This window comes from Onychostoma macrolepis, chromosome 01 (genome assembly GCF_012432095.1).
Source record: "Onychostoma macrolepis isolate SWU-2019 chromosome 01, ASM1243209v1, whole genome shotgun sequence".
NCBI classification, from domain to species: Eukaryota; Metazoa; Chordata; class Actinopteri; order Cypriniformes; family Cyprinidae; genus Onychostoma; species Onychostoma macrolepis.
Genome location: NC_081155.1, coordinates 3,306,350 through 3,325,961, shown reverse-complemented (window position 1 = coordinate 3,325,961; position 19,612 = coordinate 3,306,350). Strand labels below are relative to the sequence as shown.

At 37.3% G+C, this 19,612-nt stretch overlaps 1 protein-coding gene across 13 annotated transcripts; it reads right to left on the bottom strand.

The window, feature by feature from the left end:
• Positions 1–1,676: 1,676 nt before the first annotated feature.
• LOC131542878 (putative adhesion G protein-coupled receptor E4P) lies at positions 1,677–18,205 on the bottom strand. Of its 13 annotated transcripts, none has more exons than XR_009271810.1 (20): positions 18,084–18,205; positions 14,657–14,722; positions 14,221–14,307; positions 14,041–14,124; positions 13,701–13,832; positions 13,546–13,601; positions 12,843–12,932; positions 12,599–12,752; positions 12,386–12,502; positions 12,086–12,288; positions 11,304–11,474; positions 11,025–11,219; positions 7,681–7,898; positions 7,096–7,254; positions 6,833–7,004; positions 4,735–4,830; positions 3,440–3,501; positions 2,753–2,839; positions 2,182–2,298; positions 1,677–1,927 (listed from the first exon to the last, which is right to left on the bottom strand). XR_009271810.1 is itself a non-coding variant. In XM_058779962.1 (19 exons), exons 1-18 carry the CDS (start codon positions 18,109–18,111, stop codon positions 2,749–2,751), a joined length of 2,181 nt encoding a protein of 726 aa, XP_058635945.1. In that variant the 5' UTR covers positions 18,112–18,205; the 3' UTR covers positions 1,677–2,613; positions 2,714–2,748. The 13 variants fall into 13 exon arrangements, 9 of the variants coding, with proteins under 9 accessions (XP_058635945.1, XP_058635955.1, XP_058635969.1 ...); XR_009271823.1 differs by lacking the exon at positions 1,677–1,927 and adding an exon at positions 2,564–2,613 and having other exon boundaries at positions 2,194–2,298; positions 2,714–2,839; XM_058779962.1 differs by having other exon boundaries at positions 1,677–2,613; positions 2,714–2,839.
• Between the last annotated feature and the right edge of the window lie 1,407 nt (positions 18,206–19,612).

The window sequence follows — 19,612 nt, the reverse complement described above, 5'->3', positions numbered from 1 at the left end:
TCTCGCAACTATAAGATGAATGACTCCTTTATTCAACACTTAACAGCATTAATTAATATAAAAATAGTGCCAACCTTCAGTGCCTAACATCAACTAAACCAAAAGACTTTCACACACTTACTAATACAACAACTAGAGAATAAATAATCACATAAACACACACAGAACATGTGAGAAGCCTCTTAATGTTTTTTATGTTTTATTAATATTAAAGATCCATCAGGATGTGGAAATACAGAAGTCACATAGATTGAAAAACAGTATATTAATAATAAATACATTTTCATATATTTAAATATCTTAAATTTAAATGGAAGAAAATATATTTTATACAATATATGTGTCACGGGTATGTGGTTTTAGTAAAAAAGAAAATAAAGGACTCGGAGAACGAAATACTCATAAACACACTTTCCCATTTAATAACATTCAGACGAGACAAAAACCAGGAGAAAACTGAGGACTTATAAACGGAAGGGAACAAAAGAGCAAACAACATAATTGAAATCAGGTGGGGACAATGAATGATAATTAACAAACGAGAACAGGAACTAAACCATATAAGGATAGACAGGACTTCAGACGGGTCGACACGTGACAATATGTAAATATATTTATTTCCTTTCTATGGAAATACATTTAGATATCAGACTATGCAAATATATTAATTTGCAATATATGTCCCTATATTAATTTCTAATATTTGTTAACATATTACATTTATGCATATGTAAATATATTAGATTTCTATAAATGCAAATATATTTAAAACATTCAAATATTCAATTAATGCTATTTTACTGTACTTTGCATATAAGCAAATAAACTTAAACATGTTTTCATAGAATATATTCCCTTTACTCAGACTTTATGTAAATAAATTAAATGTATATATATGTATTGTAAATGTTTTCTTATATATATATATATATATATATACACACACACACACACAAACACACACATTATAATTTGCCCCTTCATAATAAATCAAACTGAAATTGGACACTGAAAAATTGTACAAAAATAAATTAATTAATAAAAATCTCCAGACGCAACAGTGACAATATCAATTGACTTATTAATATAAAGAGTACATTTATCAACACCAGTTCAGCATGAACCAACAAAAAGTACGAATGCTCATGATTTTTCTGGAAAATAAATTAAAGATTACCCTTCTGTAAGCATCCAGAATCAAAACATTATGCACACATATGCAAGTCTTAATAGGCACATTGCATTTAAATATTTAAGAGCCATCATTAACCATGCACAATTCCTCAACTAATCACATTATTGAAACATTAAACCTGAATGAAGCATTATAATACATCAGATAATCCAGGCCCTTAACCAACCCATTTTTTTTTTTTTTTTTTTTTTAGCAATTCACCATTTAAAAAAATAAATATATCACTTTATGGATATAAAGCAAATGTGGGGGAATTATGCTTCACACTGGTGCATTTATGAATCGCTGTATTACAGCAAACCAAGTTGAATGAATCTCACAACTAACAAACAGCATTATGGTCAGTTCACACTTCCACAAAAACTATATAAAAAAAAACATGCTTATTTGTTTTGCTTGGTCAGTGTGTTCACCCTGTTGGTGTATGGCAGTGTGAATTGGCTTTTAGGTGCTTTGAAAACAAAACAAAAAACAGTAAAAATATTTTTTTTTTTTTAATGTTAACGCAATTAACATTAAATTCTTAAATAAGGTATTTTCCCTATTTTTGCAATATTCAAGTGTTCATGTTCCTGAATAATATCTGCATGCACCTAAGTCTGAAGAGTACACATAATATCTAGTAGACAGCAATGCTTGTGAGTGAGGAGTCTGGTGTGGAGGCTGGATCTGGAACTGACTTCTGTCCTGGATGTCACAACATCTTATGATTATCTGTCTTCACGAACTGCTCTGAAATACAATTCAAACATTAACAATGTAGTGTGAGGCTCTAACATTCACAATGCTCATTTTGATCTTGGTGATGAAGTGCGCAGAAAACTCTGCTGGACTGAAATTTAGTCTTTGGTGAACAGTCTTCAAGACTGCAAATAAGATTTTAAGTTTTAAGTACCTTTCAGGCTCGTGTGAGGTTTCCACAAGCAACAAAGTCTACTTGTACAAACACTTCACTACATTTAAAGTTTAGAAAATAATATACATACAGGTCATTACAGTTTGAAGTGAGGCACGTCACAGTACAGTTCCTGCATCTCTGTCAGCAGCTCCCATTACAATTTTTTTTGTAACTTCCCGTTTTAGGAGTTTTTTTTCTGACGCTCCTGAAATCACAGTGCAATTTAGCAATATTTGTTGGCACTGAAAGTTCAAAACGTGTTTGAAATAGTTTCAGTCCATTAGTTCATGTAAGTGACATCACCGATTGACCCCACAGTGCAGACTTTTAGGTTAAATTAATTAGCTTATAGTTACTTCCATTTACCTATTGACAAAGTAAAACATTTAAAAAACTGCTCATCTACACATAAAATGTGATCAAAAGCTCAAACTTTCATTAATAAGAGCTCAAATCTATAGTTAGCTTACTAGTTAACGGTTGTGATGCTAACGGTCTTTTTGAAGACACTAAAGCATCCCTGTAAAGTAAAGATTCAACAGAAACGTGTCAATTACATGTAAGGAAGTGTCAGGAAAGGTCGTATGTATTATTTGTGTAATTTTAGGGACTAAATGTACCTGAAAGCAGTGAAAACAGCAGAGACAGACTCTCCCTACTTGTCAGCTGAGTGAGTTGACGCCCGTTTCCATGGTAACTCCCTCCTCTCCAGTTTAAATGCGATTTGAATGCTCAACGTGCGCGCCCTTTAAAACACATCAAAGTTACGCATTTAGCACATAAAAGTCAAATAAAATGTCCTGAAACTTCATATTGTTTAAGTGGATAGGCCTACATCAAACTGTAAATTGAATGAGAATGAAAGCAGCGAATGCAAAACATTGTTTCAAGTATATAACAACAGGATATACTATTCTATAATATATATAATATCATATGAGGCAATCATATAATTTCACATATATTATATAATTAAACACACAACTTGAGCTTTGTTATATGCATTTTCAAAATATATTTCAATTTAACAGTGTTTCACATATTCCACTTGTTTCCTCTGCTTGTCAAGTCAAGCCACCTTTATTTATATAGCGCTTTTACAATACAGATTGTGTCAAAGCACTTAACAGTATCAAATTGGAGGATAGAGTGTCAGTAATGTAATGATAAGATTAAACACTCAATTTTCAGTTAAAGGCATTTCATTATTGAATTCAGAGATGTCATTGTCTAGCTCGGTTTAGTTTATATAGTATCTGTGCAATCAAATCGGCGATAATCGCTAGAAATTAAGTGTCCCCAACTGAGCAAGCCAGAGGCGACAGCGGCAAGGAACCAAAACTCACTCTGTAGACATCATCTCTTGGTGCTGATCCACCATCTGATCGGATACGGACTGAGAAACAGACTAGGAAAGAAACAGACAAATATTAGTGTAGATGCCATTCAACTTACGATGTAACGAGTACATCGAGTGTTATGGGGAGTGTTCCCGGTTCCGGTTGATCTATTAATGTGTTATGTGTACGCCAGGCTAAAGAGATGGGTCTTTAATCTAGATTTAAACTAACAGAGTGTGTCTGCCTCCCGAACAGTGTTAGGTAGATTGTTCCAGAGTTTGGGTGCTAAATAGGAATAGGATCTGCCACCCGCAGTCAATTTTGATATTCTAGGTATTATCAAACGGCCAGAGTTTTGAGCAGGAGCTTGTGTCAGCTCCTGCTCTGTGTGACTCAGCATGTCCACTTTCCAGCACTTTCTGCACTCGTGTCCTCGTCAACGTGCTAATATGTAAAGGTTATGTACAGAGAGACCAAATGCACAGTTTATGAATATTAATCTTCAAATTATTTAAGAATAATAAAAAGTTTTGAGCCAGATTTTAATAAATAACATGACAATTATTAATGTATGCCCATTTATTCCCATGTCCCTCATTAAAATAAAGTAATTAATTTTAGTTTGCATATAGAAAATTGCATAACCTTTACCAATGTAATGTAATATAATATAAACAGACATATCACTTTTGGTTGTTACAGTCATTACATTCCTGTATAATGGAGGCAGAAACAAGAGAAAATACACAGGTTAGAAATACTCGTGAGCTAAAAATCAGGATGTTTTGACATGGTTATGGCCTCGCTTCTAAAGAATGACTTCATTAATTGACAAACTATGCTCTCCCTCAACACAATACAACATTCATCATTATAAAACAATGTTTCCTTCTGCATCTAAAAATGTATAGTGTAAAAAACTTTACACTCGCCCGCAAAGAAAAGAAAAGCCGAAAACAGAAGCAACCTAAATACTCGATTCAAAGAATGGAGTCAAGTCTATAGAACAATCCTACATCTCCGTCTCCAGTAACAGATGATGAACAAGCAGCAGTATTCATCAGATGACGACTGTGAACGTGTACTGTTGAGTTAAAGCTTGTGAAATGTCTTCATTTGACACAGAAAGTCTTTGTGTCTTGTGTTGAAGAGTTTGTACAAAACAAGTGCTTTACATCTGTGACTCTGCTGTGCTGCCGTCGCTCCGCAGAGGTTTCTGTCAAAGTCAAAGTAAGAATGAAGAAACTGAACCCACAAATGCTGCTTTAATGTCCAAAACACTCAAACACACACTAACGTACCTGACTGCTGTTGGTCTGGCTGGTACTGATTCTGTATTTGGCTTTCTTCTTATGTGGGCACATTCGGACAAACAGACTGTAATACTCTGTCCTGATCTGAAGGGGGCAACATGCAAAATAAATTATATTTGATTTGATAATAAATTACAGTTTTTGAGGCCAACTCCAGTTGCATGCATTCAGAATAGTGGTCAAGCAACGTGGATTTAGATGACTGATGCAGATACCGATATCTTAGGAAACAGGGTGGACGATATAAAGCCGATATATATGATATTACACTATTTAATTTTAAAAACATGAATAACAATTGCTGGAATGACATTTAGATTTTACATATTTAGTACATTATAAATAATTGTAAAAATTAATCAATATGAAAAAATTATTTGAACTTGATACAAGAAATAAATCTGATTGAGTTATAATATTTTTATCACAAATAAAGAAATAGTTAAAAACATGAATAAAAAGGAAGTAAACAACAGTTCACAGTAATCTAGTAAGTTCTTGCGCATTTAGAATAAATAAAGACGAGGTAACATGAATTTACACGGTGAATATGACATGAATATGAATATAGCTGGATATATGGCACCCCAGTCAACACGTGAGATCACGCGATGATCACAGTGGCATCACACCATTCTCATACGGTGATGCTCACAGTGTGAGTAATATATGAACTCATTGTGAACTCAAAAAGATGAGCGGGTTCTTATTTCTGTCAGACATCTACAAAAGCGCTTATTGAGAATTAACAGATTTAGATGATGATGTTTTATTGTTTTGTTTGACGTTACCATCGTGGTGAGTAGTGTTTGCTTTAGTTGGGCTCTTGACCCTTGACTTTATAACATTATATTTTTTGTGGCTGCTGTAACTGTGTTTGAAAAGCACATTTGTTATGGCAAGAAAAACCAAAAAGAGACTGCAACCAGGTGATATTGGTTTATTACTGATGATAACAGCGCAACCATCACCTAGATTCAGTATGCTGTCTTTGTGAGGAGTTATTAAGCTAAAGTTGTTAATAACAGCTCTGTAATTATTCAGTATAGGACCCAGCAGTGTCATAATCATTTATGAAGGATTTTAAAAGCATGATAAGACACAAACATTTTGAACTACTGTGTCATTTAAAAACAAAGAGAGACATCAAGAATCAGTGTATGAATCTCAACAATGGTGACAATCAAAAGCTTCATGCTGCAATGCATGCTGGGTACCTAGTCTCTGTGCAGTGAGTGCACTTTGACCTCACATTAGTATGAGCACACAGTGAGGTTACACTTTTAGCTCACTGTTACCTCACATTGTGACCTCATCACGAGTATCCTGTGAGCTCATGGTGATATCACTGTGAGATCAAATTGTTGACTGGGACAGTATAGTTTGAAATCAAGGATTTAAGATTACACTCGAAACTTCGCACAGACGCTGTGATTCTTAGTGCTGTCAATACAAAACAGTGTTGCCAAGTCTGTGGTTTTCCTGCTACTTTAACACTGTTGCTGCGGGTAGTTTTTCATGTCCGCAGGTTGATGTGACCCCAATAACGTGATTTTTATCCCCTGGAGTGCAAAATTTACCAGGAGAACCCCACCAAAAAACATGTATTTTACCCTCCGGAAGGTTATTTTTACCAGAGGACCCCCTTAAAGCATGATATAAACCCCTCGAACCCTGATATAAAAGTCCTGTTGCCATCAAAATAAAAGCTGCTTCCGGCAATTAACGGCCAGAAAAACTTATCAGTTAATGCCAATTATTTAAAAATGTTAAAAAAAATAAATAAATAAATAAAAAATGGGTGATATATGGGTCAACCACTACTTCGGTACGCTTGGTAATTATGGCATGAATTGCATGGGATCATTTTGTAATCCTTTTGCATCATTTTTTGAAGCTTGAAGCACCATATGCTGACATTATAAGGACAAGCATTCTTAAAAATTTCTCCTCAATGGCAAATGAGCACAAGAGCAACAAAAAATGATTTAAGTCTAAAATAAGCCACTGTTACCTAATGTTCAGTGTGTAAGTAAATTCTCCATGGATTATGGATTTTCTGTTGTTATGTTGCATGTGTAAGTACCGGTTTGGACAGCAGGCAGTGCAGGATGAAGATTAGCGCCCCCTGGAGAGTGTTGAGGATGATGAAGAGGTACAGCATGACTTCAGTCCCTTTCTCCTGGAAGAGGAAGAAGCCGAAGATCCACGTTCCTCCAAGAACACACAACTGAGCCACGGCGGTCACCGTGAAACTCCTACACACCAAATATAATTCATCAAAACCACTGACTGAAATCAAATCAAGAATGACTGAATCTATTTTGAGATCAATAAGAGATCACACACCTGATCTGGTTGAGTTTGGAGAAGTCTGGATTGAGACTGGAGAACTTTTTAGCCAGTTTCCACACGGTGATGATGAAGACAAAACCATTGAGGATCACAATGATGCAGACGGGTGCGAAAAAACTCAAGATAAAATAGCGATCGAGAGAGAGCCAGCAGCTGCAACACACATTAGAATGATAAATTAATCACATGATTACAAAAACACATAAAAAACTTATGACTTATGAAAATAACTTTTCCTTTCATAATCCATTCAGGAAGTTGGGGACATTCTACTACAGGGTTTGATTTACATCACAGCCATGAACCCTGATTAAAGTATTTGTTTGCACATAAGAAAATTAGTCAATACTTTTGGTACATTTCCCAAAGGAAAAGATAAATGTAAGTGTTCATAACTGTCAAAACTTTTAAAAGTGCACTAGCATATAGATCTCAATGTTCAGACAAAACCCACTTTTTGAATCATGGGGTTTCTTTCATATACTATATATTATATACAGCAAACTGTGTGCATGATTATTAGTCAATTTACTGATCATATATTTTTCCAAGCATATTTGACCAATTCCAGAAACTCACTGTCGTTTGGTGCCGTATCCCTTTGGGAAGGCGATGACAGAGATGATGACGATGACGAGAGGGACTCCGTATCCCACCAGATACATGTGGAGATGTTTTAATGTGGTGTGAAACACCAGCACAACCATCCGGTAGAGCTGAACCCCCTCCAGCAGCATCCAGCAGAACGCAGACAAGAAGAAGAAATGGAGCAGACCGGCCACAATCGCACACGCTACCTGAGAGAGAAACACACCTCACATCATTCTCCCGTTTGCTTACAGTACACATTTTACATTTACAAAAATTAAACCAGGGTTATTAGTCATTAACTAAAGCTAAAACCATAAAAAACCTAAATAAACATATACAACATAACAAAGATTAACTAAAATAAGTGAGCATGCTTCTCTGCCTTTATACCCTTTGTTCTATTGTTTCAAAAGCTGTCTCCTTAATGATGCCATATATAGCTAAAGTGATACACTTGACACGTTCATTTGTCACATGGTGTCTTCCCAACATTGTAGTGATATCCTGTTTTTCTCCAACAAGAGCTAGCAGGACATCCTGACATTTGATCATATTCAGGAAGAAGCAGGCCACACAGTTAAAACACTCATGTAACAGTTCATAAGGCAAATACTTTTTTGCAGTAGAAATAAGAGCTGTGTAATTAATCGAAATACAGTTTCAAATTCAATTTCGGCTTCCAACAATTATGGAAATACAGTACATAAAAATACAATAATCGAGATAAAACGATTATTGCACCCCATTTTGCCTCCTTTCCAGTGGTGTGCTTTTGTTCCTCCATTAAAGTCCAATTTCATGTGCAAATCCGTAAAATCATGTAATGTGACTTTTGCAAAATGGGACGTGCTTGATTTATTAAAGCTGATTAGATTTATTCATGTTTTTAAAAGCGCAAAAATTGCACTGTTCCTTGGATTTTCTGTGCACGTGCTGTGATTTGGTATAGAACATGCACATGTAAAGTCAAAGCTTAAGGTGCATGCATAAACAGTCAAATACACGCAAAAATGTGTCAAAATGCAATGCTTGGTGATTCTTCATGTAAACCCTTGACAGTTATGTAATAAGTGAACATAAACAGTTGAGAATGAAAAAATGTAACAGGAAATTGGATCTGTGCAGCTCTTAAAGTGACAGCAGCCTAATATTCCTGCTGCTAACTGTGTGCTTAATATTAATGAAACAACAAAAGACAAAGACAAAATCACTCACTGCTCTAAACTGAACGACTATTTGATAAGAAACAAAGGAAGTTTAATACAGTGAAGACTATGCTGTTTTATTTTTTATTTGATTATTCAATTTCTGTAGTAGTCTGTTAACTAATACTTTAGACTTGCATAAAAAACTTAAAGCACTGTTTGTTTCATTTGTATCTTTTTATATCGTATTTATCCTTTACTAGTCTGTACAATGTAGATGTCACAGCAACCTTATTTACAAAAAATATGTTGATATATTGCTATCTTTAAATAAATCACTCATAATCAGTTTTGGTCATGTGCCCCACTCATAATGATGTGTAGCATATCAGAGCGAATCAGACACTTTAAAGGGGTCCTATGATGCGATTTCAAGTTTTACTTTCTCTTCGGAGTGTTACAAGCTGTTCGTGCATAGATGAGATCCCTAAAGTTGCAAAGATTAAAGTGTCTAACCCAAAGAGATATTCTTTATAAAAGTTAAGACTCGTCCACGCCCCCCTAAAACAGCTCATTCAAAAACGCCCCCACATGTCTACGTCATTGTAGTGATTAAACATGAGATACAATTTGTTTTGTGTATATTTAACAGGCATTCGTGGTCTCATTAATCTATTATTTATTCCTGGTCATATCATTTTGACTGAGCACAAAGTTTAACTTTATATTTATTTTGAACTTTACCGTAGTAGCTTACAGCGCTGACTTTGTAGCATACGTTTGACTGAATTGTTTGCTTTAGTATTTATTTCCTATTATATAAGCCCCTTATACTTTGTACTTATACTTTTATAAGGGCTATTATTGTTCATTAAAACTGACATAAAAGATGCAGATTTGTGCTTATTATCGTGCTTTATTGTCGATCGCTACTGTCCTGTATACACCACGCCTATCAAGTAAGGGTACTTTTGGCAGTGGAAACGCAAGCTGGATCAGGGTGTTCAGTCCTGAACCGTACCATACCGTACTGTACTGACCCGTACTGCTTGGTGGAAACGAGGCATAATAGACTGTTTTTGGGGTGGGACACTGCGCAGTACATGGATCTGACTCTGTGGTTGGGTGGGTCCTCCTTCACCGTCGGGGGAATTGGAGGAGGACTTGGATCGCCACTTGCACAAGGAAAGGAAGGAAAGGACGTGTGGACAAGGATGGTTTCCCATACTTGGAAATTGTGCTCTGCACTTAACCCATCCAAGTGCACACACACACACACAGCAGTGAACACACACACAGCATGAACACACACCCAGAGCAGTGGGCAGCCATATTGCTGCGGAGCCCGAGGAGCAGTTGGGGGTTCGGTGCCTTGCTCAAGGGTCACACTTCAATCGTGGTATTGAAGGTGGAAGAGAGCGCTGGTCATTCACTCCCCCCCACCGCAACCTTTGGGTTACAAGTCCAACTCTCTAACCATTAGGCAACAACTGCCTGCCTCCAGCTAACAAGCCAGAGTCTCCTCATGTCAGGCCGCCATACCAGAATCAACTATGGCTGTCTTGAATTGTTTGGGACTGGCATCCAAGGTGGCGGGCCCTCGGCACGTGCAGCTATGAAAATGTAACTGAATTCGGTGGTCCTAAGTCTGGTGGCCATGAGTCTGTAGTTCCCAGGGTTTCCAAGTCTGGTGGTTTAAAGACCGGTGATCCCAGCGGTCCTTCCCTCGTCAGCATTTCCTGTGATAGCAACCTCCATCTTGTGCGTTTGGGATGCATATTCTTCCCCTGCTTCTCCAGCTCTAGCATGGCCTTCTGTGCCACCAGTCCCACTGTGGTTACCAGATCCACCCCTGTTTCCACATTGGTTCTCTGCTCCACCTGCTCCGCTGTATTGGTCTCTGGCTCTGTCTACTCCACACTGGTGGTCTCTTGTCTGCCTTGGTAGCCTTATACTCTGCCCTGGCCATCTGCACTGCTGGCATCGTCTTGTTCATGTTTAATTCAATGTGTTTCTTGCCATTTTTGTGAAATTTACTTTGAAATTTAATGAGAAATGCCTCATCACCACTTTTCTTTTCATTCTAAAGTGCATTTTGCTTGATAAATGACACTTGCTTTGGTATTGTCAACATAATGGCTTTCAGACATTTTGAAGTGTCTAAACACTTTTCTCATCGAAACACACCTCATTGTGAGTACTGGAGATCCCGCAGAGGAAGACGAGATCTGCGATGAAGAGACAGATGCTCAGATGGAGATGAATGCTGGTCCGGGTTCCTTGGATGGAGCGGCAGAACTTGAACGTCAAGATAGAGATAAACAAACAGACCAGAGACAGAACTAAACCCACACGTGTGATCAACACCAAATCAAATGAGTCCTGGAGGAGAGGAAGTGAAAATAATCTCATTTCATTTCATTTAAAATCCAAATTAAATATGTGAAATCTCAGTTTTGCATGTACCTGCACAGGATAGAGAGCCATGAGCACAGCAAAACTACTGAAATGAGACCAGTAACACACTGTATGAGTGCTGTTAGACCACGCCCCCACACAGCCCTCCTTAGACCACGCCCCCTCAGTATCATCCCAGTACACACAGGAGTAAACCATGCCCTCAGACTCTGCCATCTCCTGAAGAAGTGAGAAGAAAATGAAGAACACGTGAACACCTGCCTAAAAAGTTTGGTAAAATGTTGGAAATGAACAAAAAGCAAGAGCTGATGCTCTGAGCAGGATCTGTGCAATGTCAACTATACCAGCTCAGTTCAGTGGCTCTGATGTTGCTTTGCTTTGGCATAAATTAAATAAAAATAAAAAATTGATAAACACTACATAGTTTAAAAAACAGACATAAAAATGGCATAAAAACATGAAAATGACAAAGACACACAACTCAGTTACTAACACCAGCTAAAATCAAACTGAAAAGACAAAATATAAAAATAAAATCCAAGTCAAAATATTTTATAAAAACATAATAATACATCAATGATAGTAAAATAAGACTGGTAGAGCCTCTACCAGCAACAAACCAGCTACTTGCTGCTCATACAAGCTTCATGTGGTCAAGTTGGTTTTTGGAACAGCTTGTAAACCAGCTAGAATCCAGCTTAAACTGGATTTTCAAACAGGGAACACACATTTTCATGGTAGTTTTTCATTTGTCACTGTTGAACCATTAATAGTAACAGTCTCCAGTGAGATCTTGTGCTGGTCATAAGCGGATGTGTCAGTATCTTCACCTCCACGTGTCTAAAGACGAGCTTCACCGGCTCTGACAGCTGTTTGGTTTCTGCATTACTGACGACGGCCGTCACCACTTTAGAGTTGAGTTGATAAGTGACACTTCTCTCTTTATCGTCTGATTTCTCATTTCTCATCTTCTGGAGCAGATCGCTGGAGGAGTTCAAATCTTTATAACTGACCAGAGCCGCAAACGCAAAACCTAAAGAAAACTTACAGTTACATCTCATCAAAGTGCTGATGGTTTCATAAGTACATATACTGTATATGTGTGTGTGTGTGTGTGTGTGTGTTTGTACCTGGATATGAATCCCCTACAACTGCTTCCCAGCTGGCATTGAAAAGGGCGGAGTCTGTGCTCAGAATGAAACGCCCACTGGGCGGAGACTGGTTCCGTGTGACTGCAACTTCAACAACTGTGAGTCACATCATAAAAATTTCATAAAAATGCCCTATTTTCAGTATTTCCATTCAGTGCCACAGTGAGATTGTATCTAAATTTGGTTTCTCACAGGTGTTGTGCGTCTCCATCCTGGTCACAGGCTCTCTCAGCTGAGGTCCAATCAGACGCATGCTGTTCTCCATCGCGTCCAAAAAGTGACTCAACATCTTCCCATCATGGATGTTTCCATCCGACAGCAGGTCGTCAGAGGAACTGCACAAGCTCTGTGAAACGAATCAGTGATGTTCATTCACCCCTGAGCGAGTGCATGTTTACATACTATATGAATATATATCGTGCAGTGTGTGTTTCACCTCCAGTAATTCCTCTCCAGTGAAATGTTCTCCACGTGGATTGTTCAGAGACTCACAGCTGCTCTTCAACAGTGACATCAAATGCTTCAACTAGAAGACAAACAAAAGTCTAAGTCTACAGTACATGCATCTTTACACAACCGAATAAGGCTGAATAAGACAGCATTAAACAGTCTGCATAAAGACGCCTAATTGCCACATCAGAAGCAGTTCTGTTCCACCTTTGCCGTGTAAATTTCTATGTTCTAAAAACATTATGGGGACATTGATTTACAATGTTTCTAGAATGTTAAAATGTTGAGTTTTCTTGCCATGATGTTAATACAACTTTCTTCTAACTTTAGCTTTACTCACAATATAACATTCTTTGAACTTTCACTTGTAACATTTCAGCAAATATCAATAACACAATCACAAAGAATGTTGTTCTCAGAACGCTTTCTCACAACATTATGCGAACGTTTATCATGTAAACACATCATAAATAGGACATTGGAGTATGTTTTCTCTTTACATCGAGATGAGAACGCAAATCAAATATTAATAATATAAGAACATTAAATGTTATTTTAAGAGCATTTTGTCATCACATTTACATAACTTTTACAAAATGTAAAAAAAAAAACTATATAGTAATAGGGCATATAGTAAAACTACTACTAATAATAATAGTAATAATTATAAGCAGAAGTACACATTCCACCTTCTCTGGTGTGTGGTTTGCTTCAGATTCAGGTTCAAACTGATCACAATCCATTTCTGTGGGGGAACAAAAATAAATAAATAAATCAAACAGGAAAGAAGATCTAAATTGCATTGGTGCATTTAAAATTAAGCAAATAATGCTATAATTCTCACTGATGCATTTTGACTGGTTGTTGCCATAGTTACTGTAACCCTTGTGGCATTTGCAGCTGTAGCCACCTGGATGACTGAAGCAGTCGGCATTCGTGCCGCAAACATCTGGATCATCTTTACACTCATCAATGTCTGTAAGAGAGAGAAGATAGGAAATCAGTCTCTGTTATTGTCATTTTAATATAGTTGCACATACTTAGACACACATTGTGCATACAGCTGATTTGATGCGATGTTGGTGCTGGCATCAGTGCAGCATCAGCATTATACAGTCCAAACTGGTAGCTTTTGTTTAACATGTGTCAAATTTAACTGATTTAACCAGAAAAACAAAAGGTACCTTTCCATCCTGCTTCAGGGCCAGTTGAGGTCTGAAACTGGATTAAATCAGAGTTGGTATAGGTCTCTGGAGAACTGGTTCTATCTGACAGGGGGCATCAGTGCTGCATCAGCATTATACAGTCCAAACTGGTAGCTTTTGTTTAACATGTGTCAAATTAAACTGATAGGCCAGAAAAACCTTTCCATCCTGCTTCAGGGCCAGTTGAGGTCTGAGTCGGTATAGGTATAGGTGAGTCAGTATAGGTCTCTGGAGAACTGGTTATATCTGACAGGGGGGAAAGACAGCAGTTGGCATGAATTATAATTAATTTTGGATCAAAGTTTATGCTAAATGAATAATTAAATGCCTCATAGATGCACACGGGAAGCCCCCATCTACTCTTTCAATACACCTACAGTACTAACTTCAAACTGTATTTACACACTGAGTATGATAATCACACACACTTTGAAAAATCGCACACTCATCCACATCTGTAAGAGAGGCAGACAGATGAGGGGAATCCACGTAACACAAACTCCCTCTTTTCAGTGACATACAGACCATTAAAAACATTGTAACAGTCAAACTGTTACTTTTGCACTATTCAATCAAACCACAAAGACAACATTACCAACACATGTGTTTTTAACAAGTTTAAATCCAATGGAACATCCACTGCATGATGGCAGAAAGAGACCTGGAAATAGATTGAAAAATACAGCTATAGTGAAACTTTTTTTTGTGGTCATATAATTAGAATATCATCAAAAAGTTTATTTATTTCACTAATTCCATTCAAAAAGTGAAACTTGTATATTATATTCATTCATTACACACAGACTGATATATTTCAAATGTTTATTTCTTTTAATTTTGATGATTAGAGCTTACAGCTCATGAAAGTCAAAAATCAGTATCTCAAAATATTAGAATATTTACATTTGAGTTTGAATAAATGACCATCCCTTACAGTATAAATTATGGGTATCTCTTGGTCTTTGAAACCACAATAATGGAGACGACTGCTGACTTGGCAATGATCCAGAAGACGAACATTGACACCCTCCACAAAGAGGGTAAGTCACAGAAGGTCATTACTGAAAGGTGTGGCTGTTTACAGAGTGCTGTATCAAAGCATATTAAATGCAAAGTTGACTGGAAGGAAGAATTTGGGTAGGAAAAGGTGCACAAGCAACAGGGATGACCACAAGCTTGGGAATACAGTCAAGCAAAGCCGATTCACTTGGGAGAGCTTCACAAGGAGAGAACTGAAGCTGGAGTCAGTGCATCAACAGTCACCACGCTCAGACGTCTTCAGGAAAAGGGCTACCAAGCCACTTCTGAACCAGAGACAACGTCAGAAGCATCTTAACTGGGCTGTGGAGAAAAGGAACTGGACTGTTGCTCAGTGGTCCAAAGTCCTCTTTTCAGGTGAAAGTAAATTTTACATTTCATTTGGAAATCAAGGTCCCAGAGTCTGAAGGAAGAGTGGAGAGGCACAGAATCCATCTTGCTTGAAGTCCAGTGTGAAGTTTCCACAGTCAGTGATGATTTGGGCTGCCATGTCATCTGCTGGTGTTGGTCCACTGTGTTTTCTGAAGTCCACAGTCAACGCAGCCATCTACCTGGAAATTTTAGAGCACTTCATGCTTCCTTCTGTTGACAAGCTTTATGGAGATGCTGATTTCATTTTCCAGCAGGACTTGGCAGCTGCCCACACTGCCATAAGTACCAAAAGCTGGATCAATGACCATAGTGTTACTGTGCTTGATTGGCCAGCAAACTCACCTGACCTGAACCCCATAGAGAATCTATGGGGTATTGTCAAGAGGAAGATGAGAGACACCAGACCCAACAATGCAGATGAGCTGAAGGCCACTATCAGAGCAACCTGGGCTCTCATAACACCTGAGCAGTGCCACAGACTGATCGACTCCATGCCACGCCGCATTGCTGCAGTAATTCAGGCAAAAGGAGCCCCAACTAAGTATTGAGTGCTGTACATGCTCATACTTTTCATTTTCATACTTTTCAGTTGGCCAAGATTTCTAAAAATCCTTTCTTTGTATTGGTCTTAAGTAATATTGTAATATTTTGAGATACTGATTTTTGACTTTCATGAGCTGTAAGCTCTAATCATCAAAATTAAAAGAAATAAACATTTGAAATATATCAGTCTGTGTGTAATGAATGAATATAATATAAAAGTTTCACTTTTTGAATGGAATTAGTGAAATAAATCAACTTTTTGATGATATTCTAATTATATGACCAGCACCTGTATATACATCCCAAAAACAGAATCTGATCATCGACCATATCGCTGTTTACATCACACTTGCTTTACCAAGGCAACGACTGACACATTTGTATTACAATCCAAAGAGCAGTTCAATAAAGTTGGCAAGATATTCACAGATTCTACTTTTCCGGATCAGTAAACAAAATACAAGCGTGTTTTCCTCAAAACAAGTTTTCCTCCGCTCTGTACAAAATACATTGATCTCAATGCACTGGCGTCTGAGAGACAAGTCCTAAGGGACCGTCTGTAAAGTGCGAAACGCGAAAAATGTTACTAATAAAATACTCAATAACTTTTCTGTAACACACTGTACTTTCACCAAATTCACTTCAAACGTCACTGCTCTCCTGCTGGTTATACTACAACACTAATTTTGAAAATAATTGCTTTTACACATTTTTTATGATTTTTTTATTATGAAAATAGTCAAACTTCTTGTTATTGGACAAATTAGTTAATAACTTTACTGTAACACACTGTACTTTCACCAAATTCAGGTCACACATCCACTGCTCTCCTGCTGGTTATACTACAACACTTATTTTGAAAATAATTGCTTTGGCATAATTTTTATAATTATTTATTATGAGAAATAGGTAATAACTTTACTGTAATACACTGTACTTTCATCAAATTCAGTGACTTTTCGCACTTTGCAGACGGTCCCTTAGGACTTGTCTCTCAGACGCCAGAGCATTGAGATCAATGTATTTCGTACAGAGAGGAGGAAAACTTGTTTTGAGGAAAACACGCTTGTATCTTGTTTACTACATCACTACGAATAAAAAGAGGCTTCATTTGTGTCGTAAAAACGTTTTGCTCGCGAGTTATTGATCCGGAAAAGTCAAATCTGTGAATATCTTGCCAACTTTACGGAACCAAAGTATCTTTAAGACAAGTCATATCACTCGGCGGCCATCTTTGAAACGCTTCTCGGGCATCCACGTGCAGCTCCTATCTCTTTGAATGGGGAAACATCAAATTCTCCAAAACTGTTCACTAAGCTTACGATTAAATTTCATATTTGAAATCACCAAAGAAATCTGACAACAACTGTATCATAAATGTCGTCTCTTTTGCTCAAATAGCATTATAAAAAGCTTATTTTCCAGGCTCGATCAGCCAGTGCGCATGCGCAGTCCTAAACGCACGTTTCGGAACTCTGACTGTTTCTATAGCAATAGGGACTTCAAACGGCAGCTGTAGTGACTCGTTGACTTTACCGATTAGTGATTGGCTCTTTCATTCAGAAGGCGGGGCTTCCTGCAATTGAGCGGCCATATTGAGCGTTGCATTTTTCCCCATTCAAAACTATACGAGTGACATGTCTTGGGTATGCCATAGTCTTTGACCGAACTCCAAAAGGCTCCGTTATCCATTATCAGAATTTATACAGTGAAGATACAGTGTTTTGTTAAAGACACATTACTGTACACGAAAAACTCAAAGTTTGTTAAATTTCTGCCTTGCATTATTACAAACGACTGCCAGTCATGTATGTAATTATTGCAGTAAGCTTAAATGCCATTTGTTTTATAAAACTGGGTCGACTAAAATGGGAAGAAAAAACAATACATTTCTAGGTTTACATTTTTTCTTTAAGGCCCATTAAACTGTCTACTGCAGCTAAATAGGAAAAGTAACAACAAGAATAGTGTTGTAACAACTGAAATGGTCGAGTTTAAAGAGCAGTCTTTGTTACACAGACACCTCTGACACATAGGCTCTATCTATTCCCAGAACAGAGGCTACTCACCCAAAAGAAGTGTCCAGTTTAGCTGCATGTTAGAAAACCGTAAGTAGCTGCTTTCTAAGTCTAATGGTTATGTAGCTATTAAATTCCCAGAGAAAATCAGTCTCCAGCTGGTATTATTGTTCCTCCTACTAGATAATATGATTTTCCAGGGGGAAAATAAAAAAAGAAAACAGGGGGAAATGTGCGTCATTCACACCGTGCGCATAGCAGGAGCAGAGAAGTGTATGGTTCATAATCAAAATAGACCTGAGTTTACACTGAAAATAATAAATTTCACCATAAAACCATACAGGCGAAGTGTTTCGGTCTCGTGTTTTACAATCACCATGACATTCAGCTCTGTGAAGAAAAGCAAACAAAAAAACAAAAACACGAAACAAACTTCACAAAGACCTGTTTAAATGATAAAACCTAGAGGCAGTACCGTTTCTAGGTGGTCGCCTAGACTAGAGCGCCACCAGCTGGAGGGGGCGCCAATGAGCGCATGTACTGCCAATTTTAACAGGGCTGTGATCAAGAGTGGCATGGACACCCTGAAATATGATTGCCGCCCCCACTGGATCCCCCAACATCATTGGGCTAGAGTACTGTCATTCTGACGATGCCTGTATGCCATTGAATCAGAGCTGTCAATTGCTGCCTCTGATTGTTGCATGCAAAGTTTGCATTTTGATTTGAAGCGCTCAACAGTGCCATTAGATCAATGGGTTCTGTCAGTGTTTTGGCAAGGTAAGGCTTATTTTCTTTTTTCTTTTTTAAGGTAAGGCCAATTTAAAATATTGGTATATAAAAAGTGCACAAAATCAGTACTTTGTTAATGCATTATTTGTGGCAGTCGCCACAAATCATGTTTCATGTGAAACTGGTCTAAAAGGTGTGCCGTGTGCGTTTTTGTGCCAATGCATTGTTAAAGGTTCAGTGTGTCGTGTAATATTCCCATATAAAACATTTTCAGCAAATTAAAAAAATATTGGTGTAGGAAAATTAGCTAATTCAAAAGATATTTTGTCAAATTTAACGCATCCTTACGGAAGTGTAGAAATGCTGAATCAATTAATTTGCTTCCAAAATAATAATAATAATAATTTGCTTCCAACAGGGAGCAGCATCATACATATAGAGGGCAGAGCGTCACATTATTTAAAGGAGAAGTTCACGCTCAGTGAGTAATAAAAGAACAAGTAGCTGCGTTCTGATTACTTTGTCACTGATCAGGCTTTTATAGGCCTATATAGTTTGGGGGTAACAAAGGGTTTTATAGGTTTGACTAAAATAATAATGCAATAACTGACACAACAACAACAAAACAATTGAACAAAAAAAAACAAAAAACAGATAAAGTCAAAAAATAGCCATTGATAATATCTAAACATGTATCCAAATCCAAATGTAATAAAATTAATTTATGTCTGATGACAATTTCTTAGCAACTAGGGATTGTTACATAGAGCTATAGCAGGCATCCAGTGCCTATAATGCTATCACAGATAATAAACTGTGAAAAATGTTTTATCTTAACAGTCAATTTA